Consider the following 27,836-nt stretch of genomic DNA (forward strand, 5'->3'; position numbering starts at 1 on the left):
CAGAGAAAATCTAAATTACAAATTTCTAAAAGCAGTTATATTAATTTGGGCACAGTGCATATTTAATATAAGAAATTAGGTTAATTTACATCAGGTGAATTAAAAGATACAATTCTCTCTAGACTTGTTTTATATAAAAGTTAGTTGAGATAGATAGAGGCATTTGGATCACTAAACAATAAAATATATTTTATGGATATAAATGATAAAACAGCTAGTTGGTGACTTTGAAATATCACTTAATTTATTTCAAATTTCCTTAATACTAAGATACTACAAGTAGGTAAATAAGAAATTGTATAAAGGCTTTCACCAAAATCTATAAAAATATGAAATATGTTTGTACTGAGTAACTAAGTCTATTTTGCCATACTGAATTCTATGGAAGAAACAGAGAATTCCAAAAAAAATGGACCTTTATGCAATAAATTTTACTGTCGCACCCAGAAGGCACAGTGTTCAGAGATAGATAAGGGGCAATACAAATGGCTAGACCCATCAAAGCTCATGGCATTAGATGGGAGTTCAGATCAATGTTTGGTCTCTAAATTTTGTTTTATATTAATAAAGAACAAATTATTGTCACCTTCAAGTAGCATTTGAGCTGGAAACTTAAATGATAAGTTACATTAAATGATTCAAGGGGTAGGGTTGAAGAGAGCATCTTTTAGATAAGAAAATGTCATGAGTGGAGCAGAAGAGCACTGTGAGAGAGCCATCCACTGACTTGCCTAGTTGGGGAAAAAAATGGTTTGCATTGGACACTAAAGGCATTAAATTGAAAAATGTGTTTGGATTACCACACTAAGGTTCTAGAGAGTTAGGGATGTTTTCATAAAAATAGAGATGCTAAGTAAAGGAATTTGTTTTCGAGATCAACAAACAGCAGGTGCCGGCGAGGCTGTGGAGAAAAGGGAACACTAGTACACTGTTGGTGGGAACGCAGACTGGTGCAGCCATTGTGAAAAGCAGTGTGGAATTTCCTCAAAAAGCTGAAAACGGAACTGCCTTTTGATCCAGCGATTCCCCTGCTGGGACTATGCCCTAAGAACCCCAAAACACCAATTCAAAAGAACTTATGCACCCCAATGTTCATAGCAGCACAATTTACAAGAGCCAAGTGTTGGAAGCAACCTAAATGCCCATCAGTAGATGATTGGATCAAAAAATTATGGTACATTTACACAATGGAATACTATGCAGCAGAAAGAAAAAAAGAACTACTGCACTTCGCGACAGCATGGATGGAACTAGAGAGCATTATGCTAAGTGAAATAAGCCAGGGGGCGAAAGACAAATACCATATGATCTCACCTATAAGAGGAACCTAACCAACAAAACAAAGATGCAAGGAAAATAAGACCAGCAACACTGAAAGGAAAAGAAACCAACAGAGACAAGAGGGAAGGAGGGAGGAGTGGGCGGGGGGAAAAGGAAGGGAAGAGGAAAGTCAAGGAACATATAGCAAAGACTCATGGACCAAACCAAAGTGGAAGGATTTAGGGACAGAGCAGGGGAGGGGGCAAGAGAAAGTGGTGGGGGGAAGGCAGAGACAAATGTATTTGAAAAAATAAATAAATTTAATATTAAAAAAAGAAATTCGTTTTAGGAAAAAAATGTTCCCTTTTTTTGAAGTTTAATGGTTTGGTAACATTTTGTCAGATAAAACTCATGTACAGTTTCCTATATCCTTTTTTATTTTTATTTTTTAAATAACAAAGTACTACTTTGGAACTTGTGGGAGTAGAGTAATTGTGCCCAGTTTATTTAATACTCCTTATATCCACATCCTCACATCATTCCCTGCACACTCAGATTCTAGGCTTGACTGTGTTGCTTGATTTGAGCCGTGAAACAATACCAATGTTATGCAAGTGGAGATTTGAAGAAGACTTACACATTGGCACCTGCTCTCTCTTCTTCCCTTGGAACCCTGTAAATGCTATGTGAATAAGCTCAAGTTAACCAGTTGGAGGATGAGAGACAGCAATGAACAGAAACAAGCCATCCTGGCTGACCCACTGTGCCCTCCCAAGACTAGCCAGTCTCCAGCTGCCCTGGCAGCTGATGACGGACATGTGAATGAGACCAGAAGACCCGTTCTGCTGTCCCAGCTCAAATTGCTGAACTTTGGTATTGGGGACTAAATACATTGTTGTGTTAGGCTCCAAAGTTTTGGTGTATTTTTACACAGAGTTTTCTGATTGAGAGTTGCATACATGAGATTTTAATCTGTTACATAATTCAACATAAATGTTTCTTTCAAATTTATGATTTTTAAAAGATATTAATAAAATAATAGCTAAGATTTGTTGGTCATTTACTATATGCTGTGTGCTATGAACTTTATATGCATTAATTATTTAATCATCACAAAAACCATATTATATATGAGAAAATTGAAACTTTAAATAAAGATAGTTAAAATTTTTGAAAGGTGAAGTAACTTGCTCATGGAAAGCTACTGTAGTAAATTACATTGTTTGATATTATGTTGAATAATTATTGCATTCCTGGAATAAAAAAAACCACTTGATAATATATAATAACCTTTTAAATATTTTATATTTGTCTTGATGTTATTTTGCTTAAGATTTTGCTTTCACACTAATGGGTGTAATAATCCATAATTTTTATTTCTTATAATGTAAGTTTTGTACCAAAGTTATACCAAATAAAGGAATAAATTGGAAAGTGATTATTTCTTTCTCTGTCTTCTCAAGGAATTTTGCAGTATTGTCATGACTGCTTCCTTAAACCTTTGTGTGAGGCCACTTGGTCATGGATACTTATAAAAAGGTTTTTAACTGTAGAATAGTTTGCACAGTTTTTTTTCACAGACCTATACCTTCTTAGACTTTATTTTTCTGGTATTAGTTTTGGTTTATTTTCCCTAGAATTGTGTCCATCTCACCTATATTTTAAATGATATTTTATAAAGTTGCTAAAATATCTTTTTATGATATTCTAATGTCTTTAAGAATCTCTCATGGTGTTGTCTCCTTTACCCTTGACTTTTCTTATTTTTGTTTTTACTCTCATTTTAATCTATCATGCCAAAGGTTTATTAACCTTTTTGTCCTCTGAAAAATTACTCTTGATTCTACTAGTACTGATTCTGTATATTCTTTTCTCTATTTCTTTAATATCTGATATTAGTCTTCTATTTCCTTATGCTAATTCCTTTGTTGTTTCCTTAAAATAATATTGAATTAGGGTACTTTTCATTGAATTATACTGTTTATTTCCTAATATATAATTTTAACACTATTAATTTCCCTCTACACATAATTTTAAGTGTGTACTGAGAGTTGTGATAAGTAATATTTTAATTATCATTTAGTTCAAGAGTTTCTAATTTCTAGTATTATTTCTATTTTGAACCATAGGTTATTGACATTTATGGCTTAATGTCCACATGTATGGAGATTTTGTTAATATGTTTATAATTTTGATTTATTCTTCAATGTTGCTGTGTTCAGTGACAATACTTGACAATACTCTCATCTTTATAAAATGTTCTTTTGTATAAAAAGTGTACTTTTTCTATCATGAATATGACCACACCAGCTTTCTTTTATAAGCATTCTTTTGAATAGATTCTTTTGAATACATAGTATACCTATCTCCATCTTTTTATTTCAACTCCTCTGAATCCTTATGTGTATGTCTCTTTGGAAAAGTAGTACGTTTTTAACCTAAAATTAATCTTTTCTTTTGAGATAAATTTTATTCATTTGAACTCATTCTATGCTTAATATCATTACAATATATTTGTGTTTATTTCTTTATTTCTATTCTTATTATTTACTATTCTATTTGTATCTCGTGTTCCTTGTTCTCTTTTTTAAAATCTCATTTTATGCTTTTTTGGGAAATATTTTTTTTCATTGTACCATTCAATCCACCCCTTCATTTGTTTGGTGGCTATATATTCTTTTACTTGTTAACCCAGATGTTACAAAATTGACTCTGATTTATTGAAGTCTAATGTAGAGAAATTTTATATTTTCCTGGATCATAAAATGGTCTTATAACATTTTAACTCCATTTATTACTTTCACATTTTTCCTGTTAAGCATTTGAATTGTTCATGTATGTGTATCTGGGTGTGTTTGTGTGTGTGTGTGTGTTTAGATTTCAATATGTTAACATTGTTTTATACACTCGATATTCTTTAGATTTACCCACCTATTTACGTATTTTTCTTTTAAAGATTTTATTTATTTATTTTTAGAGAGGGAGAAAGAAAAAAAGAGAGAAATATCAATGTGTGGTTGCACTTCACACACTCCCTGTTGGGTACCTGGCCTGCAACCCAGGCATGGGCCCTATGCTGGGAATTGAACTCACAACAATTTGGTTCACAGTCTAGCACTCAATTCACTGAGCCACACCAGCTAGGGCTATTTACATATGTTTTTTTCTTACCTTCTATATGGGATTATTTTACTTCTGCTCAAATAAAACCCTTTTATATTTTTTTCATGAGTATCTGCTGGTGACAGTTTCTGTCAGTTTTCTCTTACCTAAAAAGATTTTTATTCAACTTTATTTTGAAGGATAGTCTTATGATTAAGGATTCTATGTTGTCATAGATATAGAGTTAAATGTCTATCAATTGTTCTGTTTATTCTTTTTCTAGCTAGTGTTTTCCCTTGGTCATAAAGTTTTTCTTAAGTTTCTTATTAGTTGGTATATTTTTAAATGTCAAATGCATAATAACGCACCTGTACTAGGTTTCAGAAGTAATAATGTTTGAATTAACCCCCTTAAATTTTCCAAACCTAACTATTCAGAAGACCAAAGTTATAAGTATCTGTGCAGTTCTCTGTTTTTCTCTGGTGTCCCTGTGCTTATTACTCTACGCTGCTACTTCTTGTGATCTTCTACTTTTCCTAAAGTCCACAGCTGAAAATTCTTTCCTTTTATGCTTAATTTCTCTGAGGAAAATAATAGTCATATTTATTTCAGATTTTAAAAGCTGCTTTCTTAAGGGAGTTAATAGTGGTACTGTGAAATAAGTTAAACAACTAAACACCAAAGATAAGAATAAGACAGAGCAAAACAATTTCAAAAGATGGGGCATATTTTTAGAAAATGAGCACATTTGGTCTATAGGTTTAATTTCTTAAAGCAAATATTCTAGATTTATTAAAACTATATTTTCTTCTCTGAAACAGTCTAAGTACTTTTTAATATCAGTATCCTTACAGGTGTGTTTAATTTTACAGTAAAAACCATAAGCATGATAAGCTCAAGATTTTCCTTCTTTTTTTTTTTTTGGCACTATCATGGCAAGACTTATTTACAATAATAAAACTGCAGAGGTTATTTATCCCTAAGTATTTTTAGTTTTTCCTTAATAACTAACTAATTTCCAAGTTCCATTGAACCAGCATATTACTGCCCTGTGATACCTCCCTGGGCAGCAAGTTTTGTGGTATCAAATAGCTAGAAGCTTATACAGTGGTATAAAACTCTGTCAGTCTTCTTGTACTGCCTCTCTGCGCAACATGAACAGAGATTATCTAAAAAATTCTATGCAGAGAAGACTTCCCCCTCAGATATTTTGAGCTCAAATAAAATATGTATTTCACTCCTATTTCAGTTAATGTTAATGAGTGTTTATAGCACAACCTTTATTTTTTTCTTTCCTTTCCTGATATGTTGGCCCCAGAACTTTCCTCATGTAATCATCATGTTACCTACATAGAATGCAGAAATAGTCTTAAGTGTAAACTCAATAATGGCATGGATTTATTTTTAGGGTTGAGTATGTTTGAATTTTTATGAAAGTAAGTAGAAATTTTCTTTTTTTACTTTAATAATAAATATGCAATTCATATGATAAACTATTGAATTTAATGAATAATTTTTTCTTAATATATCAATCAATACCACTGGTACCTCCATTATTAACTATATCATGTACAGCTTTGTTCTGTATGTTTTTAAAACATTATAACATTCTATCATTTACAATTCTTGTTGTATCTGTTGGTAAAATTTGATGCTTAATGGAGACTACAGGAGAGGTGAGATCCTTACTAGCATGTTTGAAATGAAAAACAATTCTAAATAGATTCCTAAACATGATCCTTTCGAGTGACAAATTCAATATAAACCCAACTGTTGGCTGAGTATTTGGAAAAGAAATAAAGAACTGTCATATACCCACGGTGGCATAATAAACAAATGTTAATTGATGTGCTTTGTGTGAAATGCTTCCAGGGAGACTTGCAATGAGCAAGGCTCTTCTGTATAGGCAATTCAGCAGCATATGTTGGCACACCTAGGAAAAGTCATCATGTATAAATGCTTTATGCCATCTGGTATATGACCTAAAATATCAAAAAGAAATATGTACAGCTAAAATGAATAGGTGACTTTATTTAGAGTACCTTTGACTCATCAGGTAAAGCACTTTGTGGTTAACATTTCATGCTGAAATCTTTAAAATAAAATTTCTTTTCATTCTTAATGATATTTCCATACTTTCAATGTACTCTATAAAGAAGCAAAATAGAACAAACAACACTATTAGTCTCCTTTCTCTCGGTACCTCTCTCTCTCCTCCTCCACATATGCCTCCTCTGTTGACATAAATGGAAACTGTGGAAAGACAGATGTATTTTTGGAAGAACAAAGTTCTTTTCAATGTTATTAATAGAACTCCAATGTAACAAATATATTGATTTAAGAGAACAGGAATATTTGTAGAACTTTTAGAATGCGTCAGGCACTGTGCTAAGTTTCTTATATTAACGCCTGTAAGCCTCACAGCTCTTCCACCACCATCATCAACCACACAGAGGGGGGACCTGTGTCTTAACAGAATTAAAATAGGTGATGTGCCCACGAGCGAGCAAAACCCAAAGCTTTACTCTATCATTTCTGCTATGCTGTGCTCTTTCTAAAATTAAATATAAAGAAGAAACTAATATTTATTGAAAAATTATTTGCACACCAGATACTGTGCTAGAAGACATATTCAACTCTTGTGTTTAATTTTCTTTGAAGTATATTATATTGATTATACTATTACAGTTTTTCCCCTTTGTCCTCCTCCACCTGGTGCCCCTTTTTGCTCCCGCTATCCCCCCACCTTAGTTCATGTCCATGGGTCATGCATATAAGTTCTTTGGTTTCTTCATGTCCTATATTGTTCTTAACATTCCCTCATCTATTTTGTAGCTACCAGTTATTCTTCTTAATCCCTGTACATTTTCCCTCTTCCCCCTCCCCACTGATAACCAAATGATCTCCATATCTATGATTCTGTTCTTGTTTTAGTTCTTTGCTTTGTTTGTTTTTGTTTTTTAGATTCAGTTGTTGATAGTTGTGAGTTTGTTGCTATTTTATTGCTCATAGTTTTGATATTCTTGTTTTTTTAAATAAGTCCCTTTAACATTTTGTATAATAAGGGCTTGGTGATGATGAACTCCTTTAGCTTTACCTTGTCTGGGAAGCACTTTCTCTGCCCTTCCATTCTAAATGATAGCTTTACTAGATACAGTAATCAAGGTTGTAAGTCCTTGATTTTCGTCACTTTGAATATTTCTTGCCAGTCCCTTCTTGCCTGCAAAGTTTCTTTTGAGAAATCAGCTGATAGTCTTATGGGAACTTCTTTGTAGGTAACTCTCTTTTCTCTTGCTGCTTTTAAGATTCTCTCTATATCTTTAACCTTTGGCATTTTAATTATGTGTCTTGGTGTGGTCTTTTTGGGTCCAACTTGTTTGGGACTCTCTGTGTTTCCTGGACTTATATGTCTATTTCCTTCACCAAACTAGGGAAGTTTTATTTCATTGTTTTTTTCAAATAAGTTTTCAGTTTCCTGCTCTTCTTCTCCTTCTAGCACCCCTATGATTCAGATGTTGGCACTTTTGGAGATGTCTCAGAGTTTTCTTATTCTCTCCTCATTTATTTGAATTCCTGTTTCTGCATTCCATACCTGTTGACTGTTTATTTCTTCCTTATTTCCAAATTGTTTATCTGAACTCTGGCTTTCTTCCCTTACCTGTAGGTTCCTTGTAGATTTTTCTTTATTTCACTTAGTGTAGCCTTCATTTCTTCCCTTATGCGTTTGCAATATTCAATGAGTTCTCTGAGCATCTTATCCCCAGTGTTTTGAACTCTGCATCTGATATGTTGGCTATCTCCGTATCACCTAGTTCTTTTTCTGGAGTTTTGATCTGTTCTTTTACTTGGGCCATATTTCTTTGTCTCTCCAATTTGGCAGCCTCCCTATGTTTGCTTCTGTGTATTAGGTAGAGCTTGTTTGACTCCCTGTCTTGACATACCTGTTTCGTTGTTGGGGCAGAGCCTTAGGTATTCAGCAGGGCAAGATGACCTGCTTCAGTGCTTTGTGGCACTGTATGTTGGGGAGGAGTCGGAGAGGAAACAATGCCACTTGTTTGGCTCTTGTTCCATTTCCAGTCTCTTCACCTACTTCCCGTATGCAATTGGTGCCCCTCTAGCTGTTGCCCTGGTGTTGGTTCCCAGAGTGGGTGAGTTTGTGTATATTCTAGGACTGTGGGGGACCTTTGAACAGTGTCTCCTGAGATAGCAGCAATTTTTTCCACAGCCCCAACCCCTACTTTTTATAGCCAGAAGTTATGAGGCTTTATTCTTCCAGCACTAGAATCCTGGCCTGTGCGGTCTGGCCTGGGCTGGGACCACTCGCTCCCCAGGGGTCCCTCCGGGTTTTTATAAACCACATGTGAATGTGGGACCAACCATTCCACAGGCTACTGCCCCTGATGCCTTGCCACGACCACACCATGTCTTCTCCTCGCTGGCTCGCAGTCTCTGCCCCTCCTACTTGTTTGGATGAATATTTCTTTTTTAAATCCTCAGTTGTCAAACTTCCACACAGTTAGATTTTTTGACACGTCTGGTTGTTTTTGTTTTGAGGTTGTTGTGATCTTTCTTATGGCTGTGAGAGGAGGTGAAGCGTTTTGTTGGCCAGAAGTCCTTCTTGTATTTAATCTTAACAATAAACCAAGGAAGGACATTATTATTATTATTATCGCATGTTAGGAAGAAGGAAATGTGCTCATAGTGGTTAAGTAACTTGTACAAGATCTAACAACTAGTAAATCAGTAAATGGGATATTCCTACTAGTCTCTTTCTTAATCTATTATACCAGCCCTTCTGAAACTTAAATGTATATATGAGAGTAGGGTGTGATATTCTGTATTTATGACATATGTGCTCCCAGCAGGTAATGACAATAATGATAGTCTGAGAACCTCAATTTTAGTAGCAAGTAGTTACTCATGCTGTATTCCTTTGTAAGATTTTATAAATCCTCTAGGAAATAATCTTCGAGACTACCAATGAATCACTTTTATTTAAATTTTGAGATTTAAAGAAAAAATTACCATTTTTTCCACAAGCAAGTTAAACGGTCCCAGCTCTAAGATTACTTAAGGTCAGTTAGAGGCAAAAAAAAAGAGAGAGGCAGCAAATGACAGAGATAGAATTAGCTACAAATTGTGTTGCAATGGCTTAACATCCTATTTTTTCTCTCTTATTCTCTCATGTCAAGGATAGTGTGAATTAGCTTAAATTATGGTGTCTTTGATATCTTTCCCTAATTATTGATGGAAAATTCAGAGGTTGTTCTTTTTTCCTTATTGCTACTATATCATAATTCCTTGAGGAATTTTCCCTTATGTTGACTTAATCATTTTCCTACCAATCTATATTAATGGCAGTTTTTTACCACCTTTATGATCACAAAAAGACATGCTCCTGCATATTGTAGGATACATGTCTGCGAGAAACATGGTCATATCAATAGACACAAAAAAAAATTTGACAAAATCCAGCAGACATTTATGATAAAAACCTCTCAGCAAAGTGGGAATAGAGGGAACATATCACAACATAATAATGGCCATATATGAAAAACCCACAGCCATCATCATACTCAATGGGCAAAAACTACAAGCATTCTCCTTAAGATCAGGAACAACAGAGGGATGTCCACTTTCATCATTCTTATTCAACATTATTCTGGATGACCTATCCACAACAATAAGACAAGAACAAGAAATAAAAGGCATCCAAATTGGAAACGGAGAAGTAAAACTGTCATTACTTGCAGATGACATGATTCTGTATATAGTGACCCCTAAATATATTACCAAAATACTATTATAATTAAAGAATGAATTCAGTAAAGTAGCATGATACAAAATTAATATTCAGAAATCAATTACATTTTTATATGCTAATAATAAACTATTGGAAAGGAAAAGTAAGAAAACAATCCCATTCACAATTGCTTAATAAAAAATACCTAGGGGTAAATTTAACCAAGAATCTAAAAGATTTGTACTTGGAAAATTATGAGACACTATAGATACAATTAAGTGGAAGCATATACTGTGTTCATAAATAGGAAGAATTGGCATCATTGAAATGTCCATACTACCCAAACAATCTACAGATTCAATACAATTTCTATTAAGATAGCCATGTTATATTTCACAGAACTAGAACAAATATTCCAAAAATTTGTATGGAATCACAAAAGACCTCAAACAGCAATAGCAATATTGAAAAAGAAGTCTAAAGTTGGAGGAATCATGCTACCTAATATCAAAATATACTACAAAGCCAGAGTAATTAAAAACAGCATGATACTCGCATAAAAATAGACATACAAGTCAATGGAACAGAATAGAGAGGCCCAGAAATAAAACTACACCTTTATAATCAATTAATATTTGAAGAAGGAGACAAAAACATACAATGGGCTAAAGATAGTCTATTCAATAAATGGTGTTGAGAAAGTTGGACGGATACTTGCAAAAAATAAAACTAGACCACCTTCTTATGCCACACACAAGAGTAAACTCAAAATGGATTAAAAACTTAAAAGTTAAACTCAAAACCATAAATATCCTGAAAGAAAACATAAGCAGTAAAATCTCAGATATTGCTTGTAGCAATATTTTTTTTGATATATCTTCTCAGCAAGGGAAACAAAAGAAAAAATAAATAAATGAATCTGCATAAAACTAAAATAAGGTTTTTCACAGCAAAGGTAACCATTAACAAAATGAAAAGACAACCCACTGAATGGGAGAATATATTTGCCAAAACATCTAAAAAAGGGTTAATATCCAAAATTTATAAAGAATTTAAAACTCAATGCTAAAACAAAAAATCAAATTAAAAATGGGCAAAAGACCTGAATAGACATTTCTACAAAGAAGACATATAGATGGTCAATAGACATATGAAAAGGTGCTCAGCATCACTAATCGTCAGAGAAATGCAAATTAAAACCATAGAGAGATATTCCCTCACACCTGTCAGAAGGGCTATCATCAACAAATCAACAAATAACAAAGATATGGAGAAAGGGGAACCCTTTTGCACTGCTGGTGGGAACACAGACTAATGCAAGCACTGTGGAAAGCAGTATGGAGATACCTCAAAAAATTAGAAATGGAACTGCCTTTTGACCCAGGAATTTCACTATTGGAAATTTATCTGAAGAAACCCAAAACAATAATTTCAAAAAATATATGCATTCCTATGTTCATTGGAGCATTATTTACAATAACCAAGATTTGGAAGAAGCCCAAGTGTTGATCAGTAGATGACTGGATAAAACAATTATGGTAGATTTACACAATGGAATACTACTCAGCTATGAAAAAGAAGAAAATTTTACTCTTTGCCAAGGCTTTGATGGACCTGGAGAACATTATCCTAAGTGAAATAAGTGTGTCAGAGAAATACAAGTACCATATTACTTACCTTATAGGTGGAATCTAATGAACAAACTGAACCAACAAACAAATTAATGACAGACTCACAGATAGAGAGCAGGTTGACAGCTCTTGGGTGGAGAGGGATTGAGCAAAAAAGGAAAAAAAAAGAGAAAGAACTCATGGGCATGGCCAACAGTGTGGTAATCGAGTGGGGTGGGTGTGGGTGGAGGTAGGAGAGGGTATAGGGAAATAAATTATTGTAGACAAAAAAAACCATTTTAAAAAAGAACACTACTTTTGCAATTTTAATATTAAATCAGTAAAATTAGCATAGATATTAAAAATTACCATTTGTTTTTAATAAAATGTCAGGTTGCAACAATGCAATAAGGAAACCCTTGAACTTTAAAGACATTGCTGAAAAATAGGGACCTGTGTTGAAACTGTAAGTATATGAACAACACTTAAAAATGGAGTTTGAGGTTATTAATGTTCATTGGCAGGCTAATTAGTAGGAAATTCATGAATTTGGAATCTGTTATAAAGAATGGTCACTTATATTTTGTTTATTTTCAATTCCAAGAAATATAGAATTATATTTATGCAGAGGTGGCATTTATGTCACTGAATTTTATAACATTAGAATAATGACTTTAAAGGAAAAAAGACGGCTATTAAAAAAAGATGAATATGTAAGTGTAATCATGATCCTATCTGATTCATATTCTGACATAAAAGTGACAACATGACAAACTTTTTTTCAGGGTGGCAGAGGTTGGATCAAGTCTTCTCTGGGTTGGTGGTGGAAGGAGATGCAGAGGCTGGAGCATTAGTGCTTGTCTCAGGGAAGCCCTGAAGGGAACTTCGCCTGATGAGCTTCTCGCTGTCTGTTAGACACACTACCCTGTGTTCTAAGTTAACCCTCACAGAACTCTTAAAGGTGGTTATTATTGTCTCCATATCACAATTAAAAAGAAGATGTAACGAAACTAAGTACCAAACATAAGCCTGGAATGGTTAATTAAATTTCCCAAATTTACATTCTTAACTAGTAAGTGGGAAAACCAGACCTGATTTCAGGTCTTTCTAACTACAAAACCCATATTATTTCCTAGCTACTTTCTGTAGGAAAACAAACAAAACCTTTTTATAAATCAGGCAATGATGTATTTGACCGATATTTGAAATTACATTTCCCTCAGTTGAATACCTTGGACATCAATGGAGGAGAGATTATTACCTGGGCTTTCAACCAGGGAATAATCATGAAAGATGGGAATGCTGTCATGATGCTTCTTGACAGACCTGGCATTTGGATCTACAGCCTATCCAGTCTGGGACGAAAGAAAACAAGGAAGAGTCAGATGAGACATAAAGAAAATAGTGTCAGGATTTTATAATGCAGAGTACTGCTTCCCTGGAAACAATATATTTTATCAGAAATTGTCATCAGAAGACATTAATATTTGCTGGTCCATTCAATTTTTCACAAATTTCTTCATTTATCACTCTCTTGGTAATGGAAGAGTCATAGTAACATGTTTCGCACTACTATATATTGCTATTGATTTCGAAGTACTTTTTCTTATATATCATTAAGCCACAGAAGCTAAACAGAATAAACAACCCAGATATGTATTATGTTTACCATCTTCTAGATGAACTTGCAGACTTTGAAATGTTAAATAATGTCTTCAAAGTCATAAGAGCTACTAAGTGTCCTGAACACAGTTTAATTTGTTGTTTCAAAGTGACTGCTTTTTTTCATGATTTTGACCTAGTTAATAAGAAAGATAGACAACTGGAAATAATATAAACATGAGTGTATACTCATTCCCATATCTAGAGATCATTAAAATCAAAGATATTTTAGAATACATGTATTTCAGTGAGGGCCACTAATTAATTTTCTGAAACAGGAAAAATAGGGTTATCTTTATAAATTTCTCCATTAGTTTTCTAGCCTTTTGAGGCTTTCATGAGTCTTCATTTCACATTTTTGGTGCTTATCTATTTGCATGATTTTTTTTACCTCACTTTTAATAGATATTTTCACATATTATTTCCTATCTTCTGTGGCTTTTACAGTAATTCATATTTACCTACACTGCATTTTACTATTTTCCTCATTGCTCTAAGCTTTATTTTTTCAATCTTTATTATGAGATTGTTCTAGTCTATGGCCATACCACCCTGAACGCGCCTGATCTCATCTGATCTCGGAAGCTAAGCAGGATCGGGCCTGGTTAGTATTTGGATGGGAGATTGTTCTCATTTTTCCACTATAATTTTATCTACATAATGTAATAGTCAATCTTTAAACAGTATTTCATTGAGCCAAGTCTGATCTTGGAGTCCTAAAGAGGTTCATATACAGAAAAACATTTTCCACTCCTTCATTTCTACTATAAGATCAATAGGCATATGAAATGAACCCTGAATGACTAGAAATAAACTGCATGAAGATTGGTAACATTGAATAAAAAAATGTAAAAACTTAAATGAAAGGAGGAAGCATACAATTTATTTTTGAGAAAAAATTCCTAATAAAAACCTATTGTGAACACTATAAAAAAGTATAGTATGTGATATTTTGAAATTTCTATTTCCATTGATGATAACCAATTCCAGCCAAAGAACATATGCCTCTAGACATTTCAAAAGAAGGTATAATTGAAAGTCTATCATGAACGTTATTGAACATAAATAGGAAAATACAGAAAATAGTTCTTCCCTGAGTAAAGACTGCATAAATATTTTGGAATTTTTGTTAGTTTTTTTTTATTAGAATATGTTCAATATAATATAAATCTAAATTTAATATTAGAACATCTTCAATGTAAGCGAAATACAAGCCCTTTCTGTTTTTTTACTTAATTGTAAATTTTGTTCTATAGAAATTTGCTGTTGACTTCAAGGAAAGTTTAGATTATACAGAGAGAAAACTTCATTTAATGAAACACCTACATTATCTCAACTGCTTGCTTAATTTTTTTATTGAATAAATGCTATAAATTGTTACACAATTCTTGCATGGAAAATATACAAATTTAAAAATTATACCACTAAATTAGAAAAATTTTGTTATGATTTAAAAATTTGGGGGGAACTACATTTTTTATGTTAAACAGAAAGACTACAACATTAAAGAAAGCAAACATACATTTTATCTTTTACTTAATAATACATTATTTCCCCTCTCATTTAATTCTATCTTAACTGGTTCCTTTTTCTTTCTTTCAACAGGCTGAGTTAAATGACCCCATGGATCCTTTCACTAGTTATAGTACAAAAGTTTCATCAAATGCAGGGGATGAAGTTTTCTCGAAATACATAGGATGGAGAATTGCGAATGCACTTTCCAAACTCTTCTTCCCTTCCACTAATGCCTATGTTCTTCCTTCAAAAAAACCATTGATAAAACGAGATGGAATGAAACACCTGTATAAAAAGCAAGATTGTATGAAGAAGAGGGTTGTACATTTTACTGTAAGGTAAAGTAAATCACTACTCAGAATAGTCCTGTTAATCTAATACATTACATTTCAGAGTCGTAAGAATTATATATAATTATTTGCCACATTATTTAACTCAGTTTCTGTTTTTTAATACAAATTTTGGCCCCATTACTTCCTAGGTATTCTATCATGAGCAAGTTACTCCCTTTTCCAAAACTCTTTTCTCATATGTAAAATATGTATTATTATATAATATAAATCAATGTTTTCATAAAGCGAAAGCCTCCCTCCTATTACTGACTTTCATTTGCCTGGTTTACCCCCATCACCCTCTATCATTAATTGCTTGTGAATCGTTCAGGGTCTATAAAACGTAAATATAAGTACACTTTTAATTTTCTCTTCATTTTTGCATGAAAGCATACTAAACATATCTCTTACATTTTTCACTTAACTTCATTTCTTAGAGATGGTTTCATGCCAGTACATAGGGAATTTTCTCATTATTTTTTAATGTTATGTTATTTTCCTTAGTAAGGATGTATTATGTACTACAGTTTATATAGCCAGTACGCTATTGGTTGGCATTTGGTTGTTTTCAATTGTCTACTACTACAGACTACCACAAAAAGTAACCTTTCATAAATATATATATTTAATATTTTATTTATTTATTTTTAGAGAGAGGGGAAGGGAGAAAGAGAAACATCGATGTGAGAGAGATACCTCTGTTGGTTGCCTCTCACACACACCCCAAACACATATTATTTTATACATGTGGGATTATGCCTGTAGAATATATTCTCAGAAGTATACTTGCTATGTCAGAGGGCATATGCCTTTGTAATTTGGGTAGATATTTCCAAATTGCCTTTTAGAGGAGTTGTACAAATTTAATATAACCTAATGTTGTCAATGTAAGAGACTGCCTTGTTTTTCTTTAATATTTATTTTCAACAGACGCTGTTGACAAACTTTTGGGTTTTGTTACTGGACAGGAAACAGCTCAAGGTGGGTCGGTCTAAGGCCAGGCTGTAGTGTGCGGGTTCTTGATTCCATGTAGAAAAGACTATAACACGAGTCTGGGTGACTTTGAGAGTATGTTTGTAATGGCTGGGACATTGAAACAAAGGAAGAACTTAGGGTAGACGTAACAGGAGAGAGCTTAGGCGGTGCTCTGCTCTGTTTCCCCAGAAAAGTTATAGGAAAGAAGTGAGCCCAGGCAGGGCTCCTCTTAGCTCACTGGGAAGTGAAGGTCACGGAGACAGAAGTGAGCCAAGGCAGGGCTGCCTTTAGCTCATTGGGAGTCAGAGAAAAACGGGGCCTTGGAGCAAGATCAGGGATCAGCCCCTGTCCGATGGCTGCTGCCCACTGCTCCCCTGGCTGCAATTCTCATGGTGACCCCTAGAATTTAGTAGGAAATGAAAGATTCACATCCAGGAAGCGGCAAGGGTGAGCTCTAGAGCAAGCCCACCCTGAGTTTGTCCTGAGGGCTTTTTAATCTTTTTTTTTTCCCTGTGGGTGAGAATCTGAGGGGAGGGTTTCAGCAGGATATTCATAAGCTTGCCAATTACATTTTTAATATGCTGTTGTGTCAAAATGAGCACATGGGGGCTTTGGGAATGTTCTTTGGTCTGCTATATTGTTTTACTTTTATCTTGGGTCTGTCTGGCTTTTAATGGTGTTTTTGTTATTTGTTCCCCTGACTTCATCTGTCCTTGGGTTTAGCTGGCACAAATGACATTAATTGGGTCTCTGTTCTCTATTTCCCAGACCAGGGTGATTTAAACTATGTATTCTCTGGTTAGGGAGGACAGGTATTGATATAAACCATTTGCTCTGGAGTGTCCTTGGTCAGGGGAGATTAGGTCTTGTGATTCATCAGCTGGCCATAAATTGCTCAAACTGTTTGGTCTTGTTTAATTTTCTTGTCTCAGTTTCCCCATTCCACTGGCCCAGGATTTTCCTAGTTTCTTACTATCCTGTCACAATTTGATATCCTGAAAAGTAAAGTATAATTTCTAAAAGTAGCTTTCGTTTTTATTTTTTTAAAGATGAATGCTTTGAACACCTTTCATGTATTAAAAGTTTTCTGTTTTTTCTCATATGGGAATAACTCCGATTTCTTTTGCCCATTATTCAGTTGGGATTTTGTCTTTTCTCTCTGCTTCACAAGAAAGAACTCTTTACCTGTTAATCATGTGTCCCTTTGTCTATAGTAAGAACTACGAATGTTTATTTTTCCTACCATTTTTATTTATCTTTAAACTTTGTTTATAGTGTTTTTTTGCCATACAGTCATTTTTATGTGATAAAATTTATTAATTTCACCGTGGTCTATGGATATTTTGAACTAGTTTTTAAAAACTTTTCAAATTTTTTAAAAACATTAAAATTTTGTTGCATTGTGTCTGATACTTTTAAGGATTCCTTTTGAACATTTTAACCATTGGTCCAATGGAAGTCTGTGTGTGTGTGTGTGTGTGTGTGTGTGTGTGGTGAGGTGTTGCTCCACAGGATTACTCAATTTTTCCCAAAATATTTATTGAGTCATCTATCATCCTTCAACTCTTTTTCTATTTTAATGCTCTTTATTATAAACTAAATTTCTGTTTGTTATATTCTGAAATAATTTCAGTAACTGGAATAATCTACTCTTTCAAACTTTGGTAGAATTCCCTTTTTTTAAAAAAATATTTTGTTAAATTTATTGGGGTGACATTGATTAATAGGATCATATAGTTTTTGAGTGCGTATTGCATTGCGTGTTTATCACCCAAAGTCAAGTCATCTCCCGCCCCTAGATATCTGACCCCTTTACCCTTTACTACCTCCCACCCCTTTCCACTGATAACCACCATACTGTTGTCTGTGCCTATGAGCTTCAGTTTTATATCTCATTTATGAGTAAAATCATATGGTTTTTCTCCTTTTCTGACCTTGAGAATATTATGCTAAGTGAAATAGAATTTCCTCTTAAACCATCAGTATCTTATGTTTTTTTCTAAGGGTAGCTCTTTGTCAAATTTTTTTCTATTTTATGTGGATATTGGCAAGGCTGATACTCAGCCATAATGTACAAAAACAACTTAGATTCACTTATTGTTTGAGGACTCTGCTGTAAAAGTATCTGGAATATCAATCCTGAATACTAATCTCTTTAGAACTTTTTCTTTCTTCTTAAGTCAATTTTAGCACATCACATTTTCATTTGAATATTATTAATTTCATCTCACTTTTCAGAATTTACGTGGCCATAATTGAACAAACTAGTGTCTTAAGATTCCTTGCATTCTGTTTTTGTGATTATTCCCCTTTTATTTTGTATATTTGTATTTTGTCCCTTTTATTTTCCTTCATTAGTTTACTTAGTGTTTTATCTACTTTATATTATTTTTTCAATAAACCAGATTTTAGATTCTAACTCATGTATTTTTGTTCTTATGTCTATGAACCTGTTACTACTTCTATCCTTATCTATTTTGTGGTTGATTTTCTAATTTCTTGAAGAAGATGCTAAATCATTTGGGATTTTTTTTCTCAGCATTTGTTTAAATCATTATATGAGTTCCAAAATCATGGGACTGTTGCTGTCCAAAGGCAGACTTTATTGCAAGTGTAATTATTGGTGGAACAAGACTAGTAAGCAGGTTTTTCTTTTGTGCAGTTAACAGAAGAATAGAGACATTCTTAAGAACAATTTTTGCATAGATTTGGCCTGACTGGAGGGGGGAGTAAAAAGAGGGGGGTTATCTGTAATGTCAACAATAAAAAATACTAAAATCATTGAAGAAGATTTTGAAATTTGAGGTTAAGTATCACAAGACTGCACTTTAGTAGTCTCAGGTAGAGAAATAAACATTTCAAAAATATTTTTCAGCATATATTGTAATATTTATAAAGTTGCAATATGATCAAGGTGCAATGAAAGTGCCAGCTTTAAATTTCATGGGCATTGAGATTTACGTTAGAATTCCCAAATGTCTTCTCTATATTCTTAAGGGCCACAGACATGGACTACAAAGGAAAAAAAATCAATCTGGGACTACAAAGAGAGGACATTGAATGAGTGTACTTTAGTTTCTCATCATGGTCAGTTAAAAGAAGAGATAGGAAGAAAGAAACTAGAAAGAATAGAAGAAATTGGATATTGACAAAAGGAGATTAAACAAACAGCAAGGGAAAGGGTAAATAGATGGTAAAAATGCCAATGACGATGAATGGTGCCTGCTGGGACACAGAAAGAAAAGACAGAGAGAAAAGGAGCCCTATTGGAAATGCTTAAAATAGCAGAATGGAAAAATAAAAGTTATAAGCAGGAAGAAAGATGAAAGAGACCAAAGGAAAAGGGAGAAGATACAAATAATGGGAAAAACACAAATAGGATGAAAGGTACCAAAGGAGAGAGACGCTCAAGGCTTTGGGGGAAGAGAATATGCAAAATCGAGAAGAGACAAAGAAGGGCTGGGGGGAGGGAGAAGACCCAAAGAATCCTATGGGCTTTAAAAGATTAGTAAATTAAGCTTCTCATCAGAGCCTACAGGTCATAACGTAAATGACAATCATTCATCACTGATCTTTGAATGAATCTTATCTCCTTATCCATTTTTCACTGCTCTTTATAAGTCCTAGCAATTAAACTTACGAGTCCCTGGCTCAAACGAGAAAGTCACAGTGGCACGGCAGCCTGGGGATCTCTCTAAAAGAAGCACCTCGGTGTGGCACAGCTCCCGCGGCGACTTTCACATTGTAGCGCCTGTGAACAGTGCCCCCTGGAGTCGTGTATGTTTCCAGCTCCAGTTTGGTGCAAACTAATCTCTGGATACAGGAGATGAGATGTGATTGGAGCAGGGCGATAGCTCAGCGACATTAAGATAAAAGCTAGGGCAGTCCTGGCTGAACAGTCTCTATTTGCCCATTAAGGATTTAAGATATACCGGCTTTTAAGAAAGTTGTTGGAATTGAAAGCATATTTAAATCTAAGCTGTGCATTAGAAAGTGCCACTGGCTCACTGCATATTAACTGTAGAAAATTTTATTCATTATATTTGCTTGATTCTCCATCTACTCAACAGTTCCATAGCTAGCTCCTTTTGTTAATTGTCCACTTCCCACGCCCAGGACCGCAAACTGAGATTAATATAAGTAATGAACATCTGAGCATGCTGAAGTGCCACAGGTAAAGCACAAAGACATAATTTTCAGCCCACTCTATGCTCAGTTCTTTTTCACCTCTTAAAGGGCGTCATGCACTGGGTCATATCACCAATTCCTCATCAAGTATTCCTAGAAATCTTCAACAAATCTTTTCAACAAATAGCAATGTAAAAGCCAGCATAAGGCCAGCATTTAAGGACTCTTAACAGAAGATAGGGCCCATTTAAGGGGTAGGAGGACAGAAAATTTAAGATGTGTTTCTTTATTGCCTTGGAGCACTAAAGCACACTTATTTCAGTGTGAAGATCTGAAAATTTACTAGTAGAGAGAAAATGGGAGCTTCCTTTTTCAGGGATGAAAAAGACTTTCTTATTGATGAAGCATCTGCTGTATCTCATGACCTATAATTTTTTCCAAAAACATTTTCTTCTAACTTGAGTTCTAGCCCATAAAATTCTTTGAAAGCAGGAATTCTGTCTTGCATATGTTTATAAGCACATATTTTCCTCTGAATGACTTGCACATTTGACTTTTCCTTTACAAAATTTTTCAAAAGAGTAGTTATTATCTAGCTTCTGTAAATTGAATTTTGGGGTTTTCCTCTAAGTCAGTGGACCACACTATTGGATGCATGCTTTTTTTTTTTGCCCCTCAGAAGTTTTTCTAAAAAAGAAAAATATCATTATGCTTCTTTACTATGTCATAAAAGCTGCAGCCAAAATACCAGGCATATAATACTTATGCTTCAAAGCATAGTGTTTTCCTTTCCTGTCTTTGTGGGAAAACTATTTTAAATTTACCTTATGGCTGAGAATTCGGAACTCTGAAGACTAAATTTTCAACAACTAGGTGCCACATCTACCGTTTTTGGTTGTGTAGATTCTGAGGTTTCTTAAGTGTATTTTCTAAGCTTATGCCTTGCATCGCTAAAAACTTGCAAGTAACTAATTATTTGCACATATGTAAAGACTAGGAGATTATTAATTTAAAACTTTATCTTTTATCAGGCTTAATTTGCTCAAAATTTTATGTGGGAAGACTTCATTCATAAGACCGGCACCTGGAAGAGAGGCCAGGTGAAACTACTGTAGCAAGAGGACTGAGAACATCTGTTATCAGTTAGGCAGGAAATTTTACATGACTGACTTCATAAACAGGGTAGATGAACCCAAGGCTCCTGTGTATCCTCTGCAGCTTCCTTTAGGAAATGAGCTAGATCTCAAGTAACAGAATTTGGGGTCGCTAACATTTACTGAATTGTGACAGAATGGGGAAAGGTTAATCCCGCAATGTCCCATGAGAGAGGTTAAAAGAACAGGCTTTATTGGAGAGACCAGCAGTCAGCAAAGAGAGGCACATGGTCCCATTTCTCTTTACCTCACTGAGAGGTATGCTGGAGTCGTGGGAAGCAAATGGATATTCAACGTGTTTTCCTTTTGAGGGAAGAGACCCTGCCTGATGGCTATGGTAAGGGTGTAATGTAAGTGAAAAAGAACTTCGTAGGGAAGAAACCTACGTGTGGGGCTCAGTGGCCAAGCCATCTGGAGCTGGGCATCAGCTGGATAGGGGATGCTAGAAATGCCAGCTGCCCAGAATCTGGAGCCCATGCGGAGTGCTCCCTAGAAGGAGGCTATTGGGCTCCTTGGGAAGTTGGGTTTAGGAGAAACTCCACCAAATGGGAGAATCTTTTTTGTTGTCCAAGTACAGTTGTCTCCATTTTCCACCTCAGCACTCACCCTCCGCATCCACCCCCACCTCCCAGGTTCAGTCCTTCCCCACTTTGGCTTTGACCATGTACCTTTATACATGTTCCTTGATTTGACCCTTCCCCTTCTTTTCCCCATTACCCCTCTCCCACCTTCCTTCTCATTACTGTCGGTTTCTTCTTTCTTTCAATGTTGCGGGCTATATATTCCTTGCTTGTTTGTTTTGTTGATTAGGTTCCACTTACAGGTGAGATCATGCGATATTTGTCTTTCACCACCTGGCTTATTTCACTTTAAGCATAATGTTCTCTAGTTCCATCCATGCTGTTGCGAAGGGTAGGAGCGCCCTCTTTCTTTCTCCTGCGTAGTATTCCATTGTGTAAATGCAAATGTACCATAGTTTTTTTGTCCACTCATTTACTGAGGGGCACTTAGGCTCTTTCCAGCACTTGACTATTGTAAATTGTGCTGCTATGAACACTGGGGTGCATAGGTTCTTTTGAATTGGTGTTTCAGGATTCTTTGGGTATAATCCCAGCATTGGAATTGCTGGGTCAAAATGCAGTTCCATTTTTAGTTTTCTGAGGAAATTCCATACTGTTTTCCACAGTGGCTGTACCAATATGCATTCCCACAAACAGTGTACTAAGGTTCCCTTTTCTCCACAACCTTGTCAGCACTTATTATTTGTTGGATTTGTTTATGATGGTCATTCTGACAGGTGTGTGGTGATATCTCATTGTGGTTTTAATTTGCATTTCTCTGATGCCTAGTGATGCTGAACATCCTTTCATATGTCTCTGGGCCCCGTGTATGTTCTCCTTGTAGAAGTGTCTGTTCAGGTCCTTTGCCCATTTTTTAATTGGACTGTTTGTCTTCCTGGAGTTTGTGAGTTCTTTTTATATTTGGTAGATCAAACCCTTGTCCTAGGTATCATTTGCAAATATATTTTCCCACACAGTTAGTTCCCTTTTCATTTTGCTGATTTCTTTAGCCGTGCAGAAGGTTTTTATTTTGATGAAGTCCCAAGTGGGAGACTCTTAAGTCCCTTCATTCTAGTAGCAAGTTGCCAGGCAATTCAAGATGAGTCTTTGACATCATAGCTGAAGAATTCTGTTTGCCACCCCGCATGAGTACATTTTATTAACAAGGCTCTGCTAAGCATTCCCCTTAATGTAGATATAATTATTTTACCTATTTTATAGGTTTTATACACTAATAAAATATCCATTTTATAGATGTAGCTACTCAAGAATTCACAAATGTAAGCAGAGGAGTTTGAACTTACACAAGTGTCTTCTACCTCCTAACCCTGCTGCGTTGCTTTCTTTCCCTCGTGTGAACGTCATCTGATGCCAGAGCCTTGAGCAGTTGTTAAAAACTTATCTTCAGGTCATAAAAGAGCTTTTAATTTTTATGTTTTTAATTTCTGTCTCTTGATTTTCAGAACCTGATTTTGATGACAGGACAATTTTTTGTGGTTCTGTAGCTCTCTAGTTAATATTAGGAAACCCATGTCAAGGAGGAATTACTTTCAGTGAATCAGTATTTTTTTGGCTAAAGCCAATGGAGGAAAAATACATTCATATAAAATATATTTAATATAATATAATACAGCATAGTATAATGTAAGTGTTACATATATATATATATATGTTATGTTATATTACATTATATACAAAAGGTGGGTAAGTGTACCAGTCAGTGAGTACACAAAACAGAGTTTATTCTTGGTTTATTATTTATTAATTATTATATTATTTTTCATACAAACAACTGTAAACCTACTTTTGCCCCATCTTCTATTATATATAAATTTATATAATTACATATTTTTATATATATATGTATATATATGCACACACACATACAGAGGGATGTGAAAAAAAAAGAGTTTCAAAGAATTTGCAGTTATTTGAAGTGTTAAAACTTCCAGAGATTGACGTGGCATTGCAAGTGAAATCCAATTGCTAGTGAGGGAACCATGCTTCAGTCACCCATTTCTAATATATGGTTCAGTTTACCTGCAGTCTTGCCTTAGAAATAACTCAATCCCCATCCCTCGTCTACTGTCTTCCCATTGGAGTCTTGGTTTGAACTAAAATTCTAGATGCTGTCTATGGGGCCATATCTTTAACTGACACTTTTAATGCAGTGGCTTTACACTTTTGAGACAGGTGTCTAGCTTCAATATGACCATCAACCCTAGGAGTTCTCCATTCACAGTGACATGATGGGGTGCAGAATCTTAAAAATTATGTAAGTATTAAAATGAACTGGATAAGAGATGCAAAAAACATGCTATGTTTTAAAAATAGATCAATGAGAATTAAAATGATAGTCCTATGGAAGAGAAAAGTTTGCAACAAAAAACAAAACGAAAATCCATGTTTTTCTTTTATTTTGTTCTGCATATGCACTTGGCTCTTTCAAAGAAAAAGACAGTGTTGAGCTTGTGATGAAATATATTTGCAGTTGTTGGCAAATGTGTATTATCTGTTTCACTGGAATGTAAACTTGAGTATGACATTAATCAAATCAGTACAGCCTCTCCACTTTCCAGGCCCTCAGAAAATACCAAGTAAATTAGTTAAAGCACTTAATCTTCCCCCATTTCTAAATGTTCCCTTGGTAGGATCAAGTACTTGATAAAACGTATAATCTCTTTGAAAACTTTACAGCAGGTGCTTTCTGTTCACCTCTCAGAGCAATTGTTGCTCCCCAAACACTCAAGCTTTTCCCAGGAGGTCTCTTGCTATGGCTTTAAATGGCAGGCAGAGAAGAGAAATCCTCATAGAGGCGGTTTATTCCTTCAGTAAGCATTAACTAAACATCTCTGTACACAGGTACCATGCTCAACAGTGGGACAAATAAACCACGCTCAAAAGTGTGATTGGTAGTTTCTTGTCCAGAACTACTGCTTGTGTCTAGCCTATTGGTTCGCTACCACAGTCATTTGGAAATTTGCACCCAGTTTTCTACTTTTTAATATAGTCATTTATCTAACAATTATTTATTGAGTGCCTAATATAGATGAGGTACTATGAAATAAAATGTCTCAGGTAAAGTAATAAATAAAAATAGCTACATTTCCTTTCCAATGTAACTTACAATTAAGGGTGAGATCAATGTTCATTAAAACCACAAAAACACATGTAAAGATCACACATATGTGTGTAAAGCCTCTATAATGATAAGTGCTATAAAAGAGAGTGACATGGTATGTAAATAATGATGTGTCCTGAGGAAGAAGCACATGGTGTTATGAAGACATGAAGTTGAAGGGGGTTCAAGTATGCTAAGCAGAAGGGACAAGATGTGCAAAACTCACATGGTGAAAGGAATAATGGACCATTTAACTCACAGGGGATGAAGCTGGAGAGGAGTTCAGGGCTTTCAACTTTATCTTAGAAGTCACAAGAAGGCATTGGACACATTTTATGTGATAGACTGGGGACTGAACAGAGAAGGCTGTGTTTGTATATGTATGTGTTTGAGGTTGTGACATAATCACAGGTGTGAAGTACTGTAGCTAAATGACATTGGGCAAGTGACTTAACCTCTTTGGACCAAAATGTCTTTGTCTACAAAATGAGGTAATGATGGCACATTTCTTGTTGGGTGTTTATGAGAAATTAATGAGGTAGTTAATTAAAAGTACTTATTCCAGTACCTGGTAACAGAATGAGCACAAAATTATTATTATTATTATATTAACAAACATATGATATCATAGTTATAAATGTAGTATAATAAACATATTGACATATTAATCAGTGCAATAATTATATTAGTATTACTATATCATAATCATTTTCACTATTGCCATTATTGGCTTTGTTATGTATGGAAAATACATAGGATGCTATTATAATATATCAAAGCTGGTGGCAATAGAAATGGAAAGAAGACAGATGAGTTTGCATAATATTTGGAAGAAAAATCAACAGGATTTGGTGATGATTAGATGTAAGAGAGTGACAGGACCTGAGGGGAGAATAATGTCTTCTCCATGTTGAGCAGCTAGTCCAATAGCAGTGCCATTTGCTGAGACAAGGAACGTAGGCAGATAGCAAGGTGTGGTTGGGATAAGGGAAGATTGTGGGATTGGTTTTGGACATGTTGAATTTGAAGGTGTTTTTGAGTTTTTTAGGTGGAGATTTCAAGTAGGCAGTGAGTTTCACAGTTCTGTCATCTGGGAAGAAGTCTGGGGTGAGTCGTTGAATGAAGATGCTAACTGAAGGCTGAGCATAAGCAGCAGTGCCTTGGTGGCAGAATTTTAAAGAAAAGCACTATTCAATGCATGGGAAAAGGAGAATGATAGCAAAACAAACAAACCAAACCTTAGGTAGAACAGAAAAAGGTAAGACAAAATCCAAGACAATTTATAACAACCTGAAAAAAAATTATGAGAGGTTGTGATAACTATAATACATAATAATGTATTTAAGCATTTTTAAGCGTATGGAGATGTTGATTTCAGGACAGATAAGGGAGACTTTCCTAAATAACCTATCCAGATAATGATAGAATCCTTCACTTTTTGAGTGTGTCTGATCAGAAGTTTCTGCTCATTGCACAAAAAATATAAATGCAAGTGACCAAAAAAGATTGCAGAATGATGTTTATATATAAAATATACCTCAAAAGAACTTTCTGTATTTGCCCAATAATGGAAGAAAATAGTGCCAAATGAGTGCAAGAAGCTTTCCAAATTCATAGACAAGATCCAGTGGTCAGGAAAGGCAGTTATATGGTATACTGTATATAATATATGTATATATATGTATGCACAACAGAAATGAATTTCCATCCTTTAATGAAACACTTGCATGTATCAAAATACCAAGAATTTATTAGGGTAGATTGTCACTTAGAAGAAAACTTGATGGCCTTTCTGGTTATTTCAGAGGTTTATGGGACTTTTAGAAATTTTACTAGTCTCCCCAATTTTTTTAAAGGTTTGTTAATGATATATTGATATCATTAAAATGGCACAGTTTGTCTTTTCTATCATTTTATCCAACAAATAAGGCACAGAGGCATGCACTGAAGGGACTGATTTCTCCCCTAAGACCCACAGGCTTCTTACTTCACGTCCTCCATTTTTATTTAAGAAAGTAAAACTCAGCCCAAATAAGTTAGCCAGAATATGTAAAAATGTTCATGCTAATGACTGCTGTGAAACCAGGGGTCTCAGAGTGGGTTCCAAACATCTCCTGAACAGGCTTCAGGTGTTTTGCAATACGGAACCCAATGGATAAAACCACAAGGCGGAGGGCGTGATGGAAGATACCAATAGGAGAATGAGAGAATGTACCGGAGATGTATGAAAATTGTGTGACACATTCGCATGTCTCCACGCATGTCTTCATTATCTCCAAACTATGTTGCTACTACATTTCTAGAATTTCTGCATTGGTTTATAAATTTGCTATGTATTAACAATAAGTATTTCTTCCCAAAACTTTGATTTTCACATTTTAAATTCTCTTTTTATTTGGTTTTTAAGATCTTCCACCCCCTTCTTAAAAGGGTGCATCTACATCTAACACTAATCATGCCTTATATTTTTAATAAATTGTCATATCCATTTATCACTCTGAACAGCTCCCATTTTCAATGCCAACTCTGTCACCGCAATATAAGATCGGTAATTGCTAAGCATCCATCATATCCGAAGTGATATGTCACTGACTTCTTGGCTATTCACAATAGTTCACTAACCTGAGGCTTCTTGAACTAGAGCTAACGTTGAGTGATCTCCTTTCTCTCTTTT

General features: G+C 34.7%; 1 protein-coding gene across 1 annotated transcript in view; it reads left to right on the top strand.

Annotated features, from left to right (window-relative positions):
- TMEM232 (transmembrane protein 232) overlaps positions 1-27,836 on the top strand; it is a 174,938-nt gene that overhangs the window by 70,018 nt on the left and 77,084 nt on the right. The window contains exon 12 of the mRNA XM_054589983.1: positions 14,983-15,230. Within this exon, the coding sequence (XP_054445958.1) occupies positions 14,983-15,230 (248 nt within the window). The remainder of the gene's footprint in view (positions 1-14,982; positions 15,231-27,836) is intronic.

Source organism: Pteronotus mesoamericanus, unplaced genomic scaffold, assembly GCF_021234165.1.
Source record: "Pteronotus mesoamericanus isolate MK-2021 breed Mesoamerican mustached bat unplaced genomic scaffold, CSHL_Meso_final scaffold_167, whole genome shotgun sequence".
NCBI classification, from domain to species: Eukaryota; Metazoa; Chordata; class Mammalia; order Chiroptera; family Mormoopidae; genus Pteronotus; species Pteronotus mesoamericanus.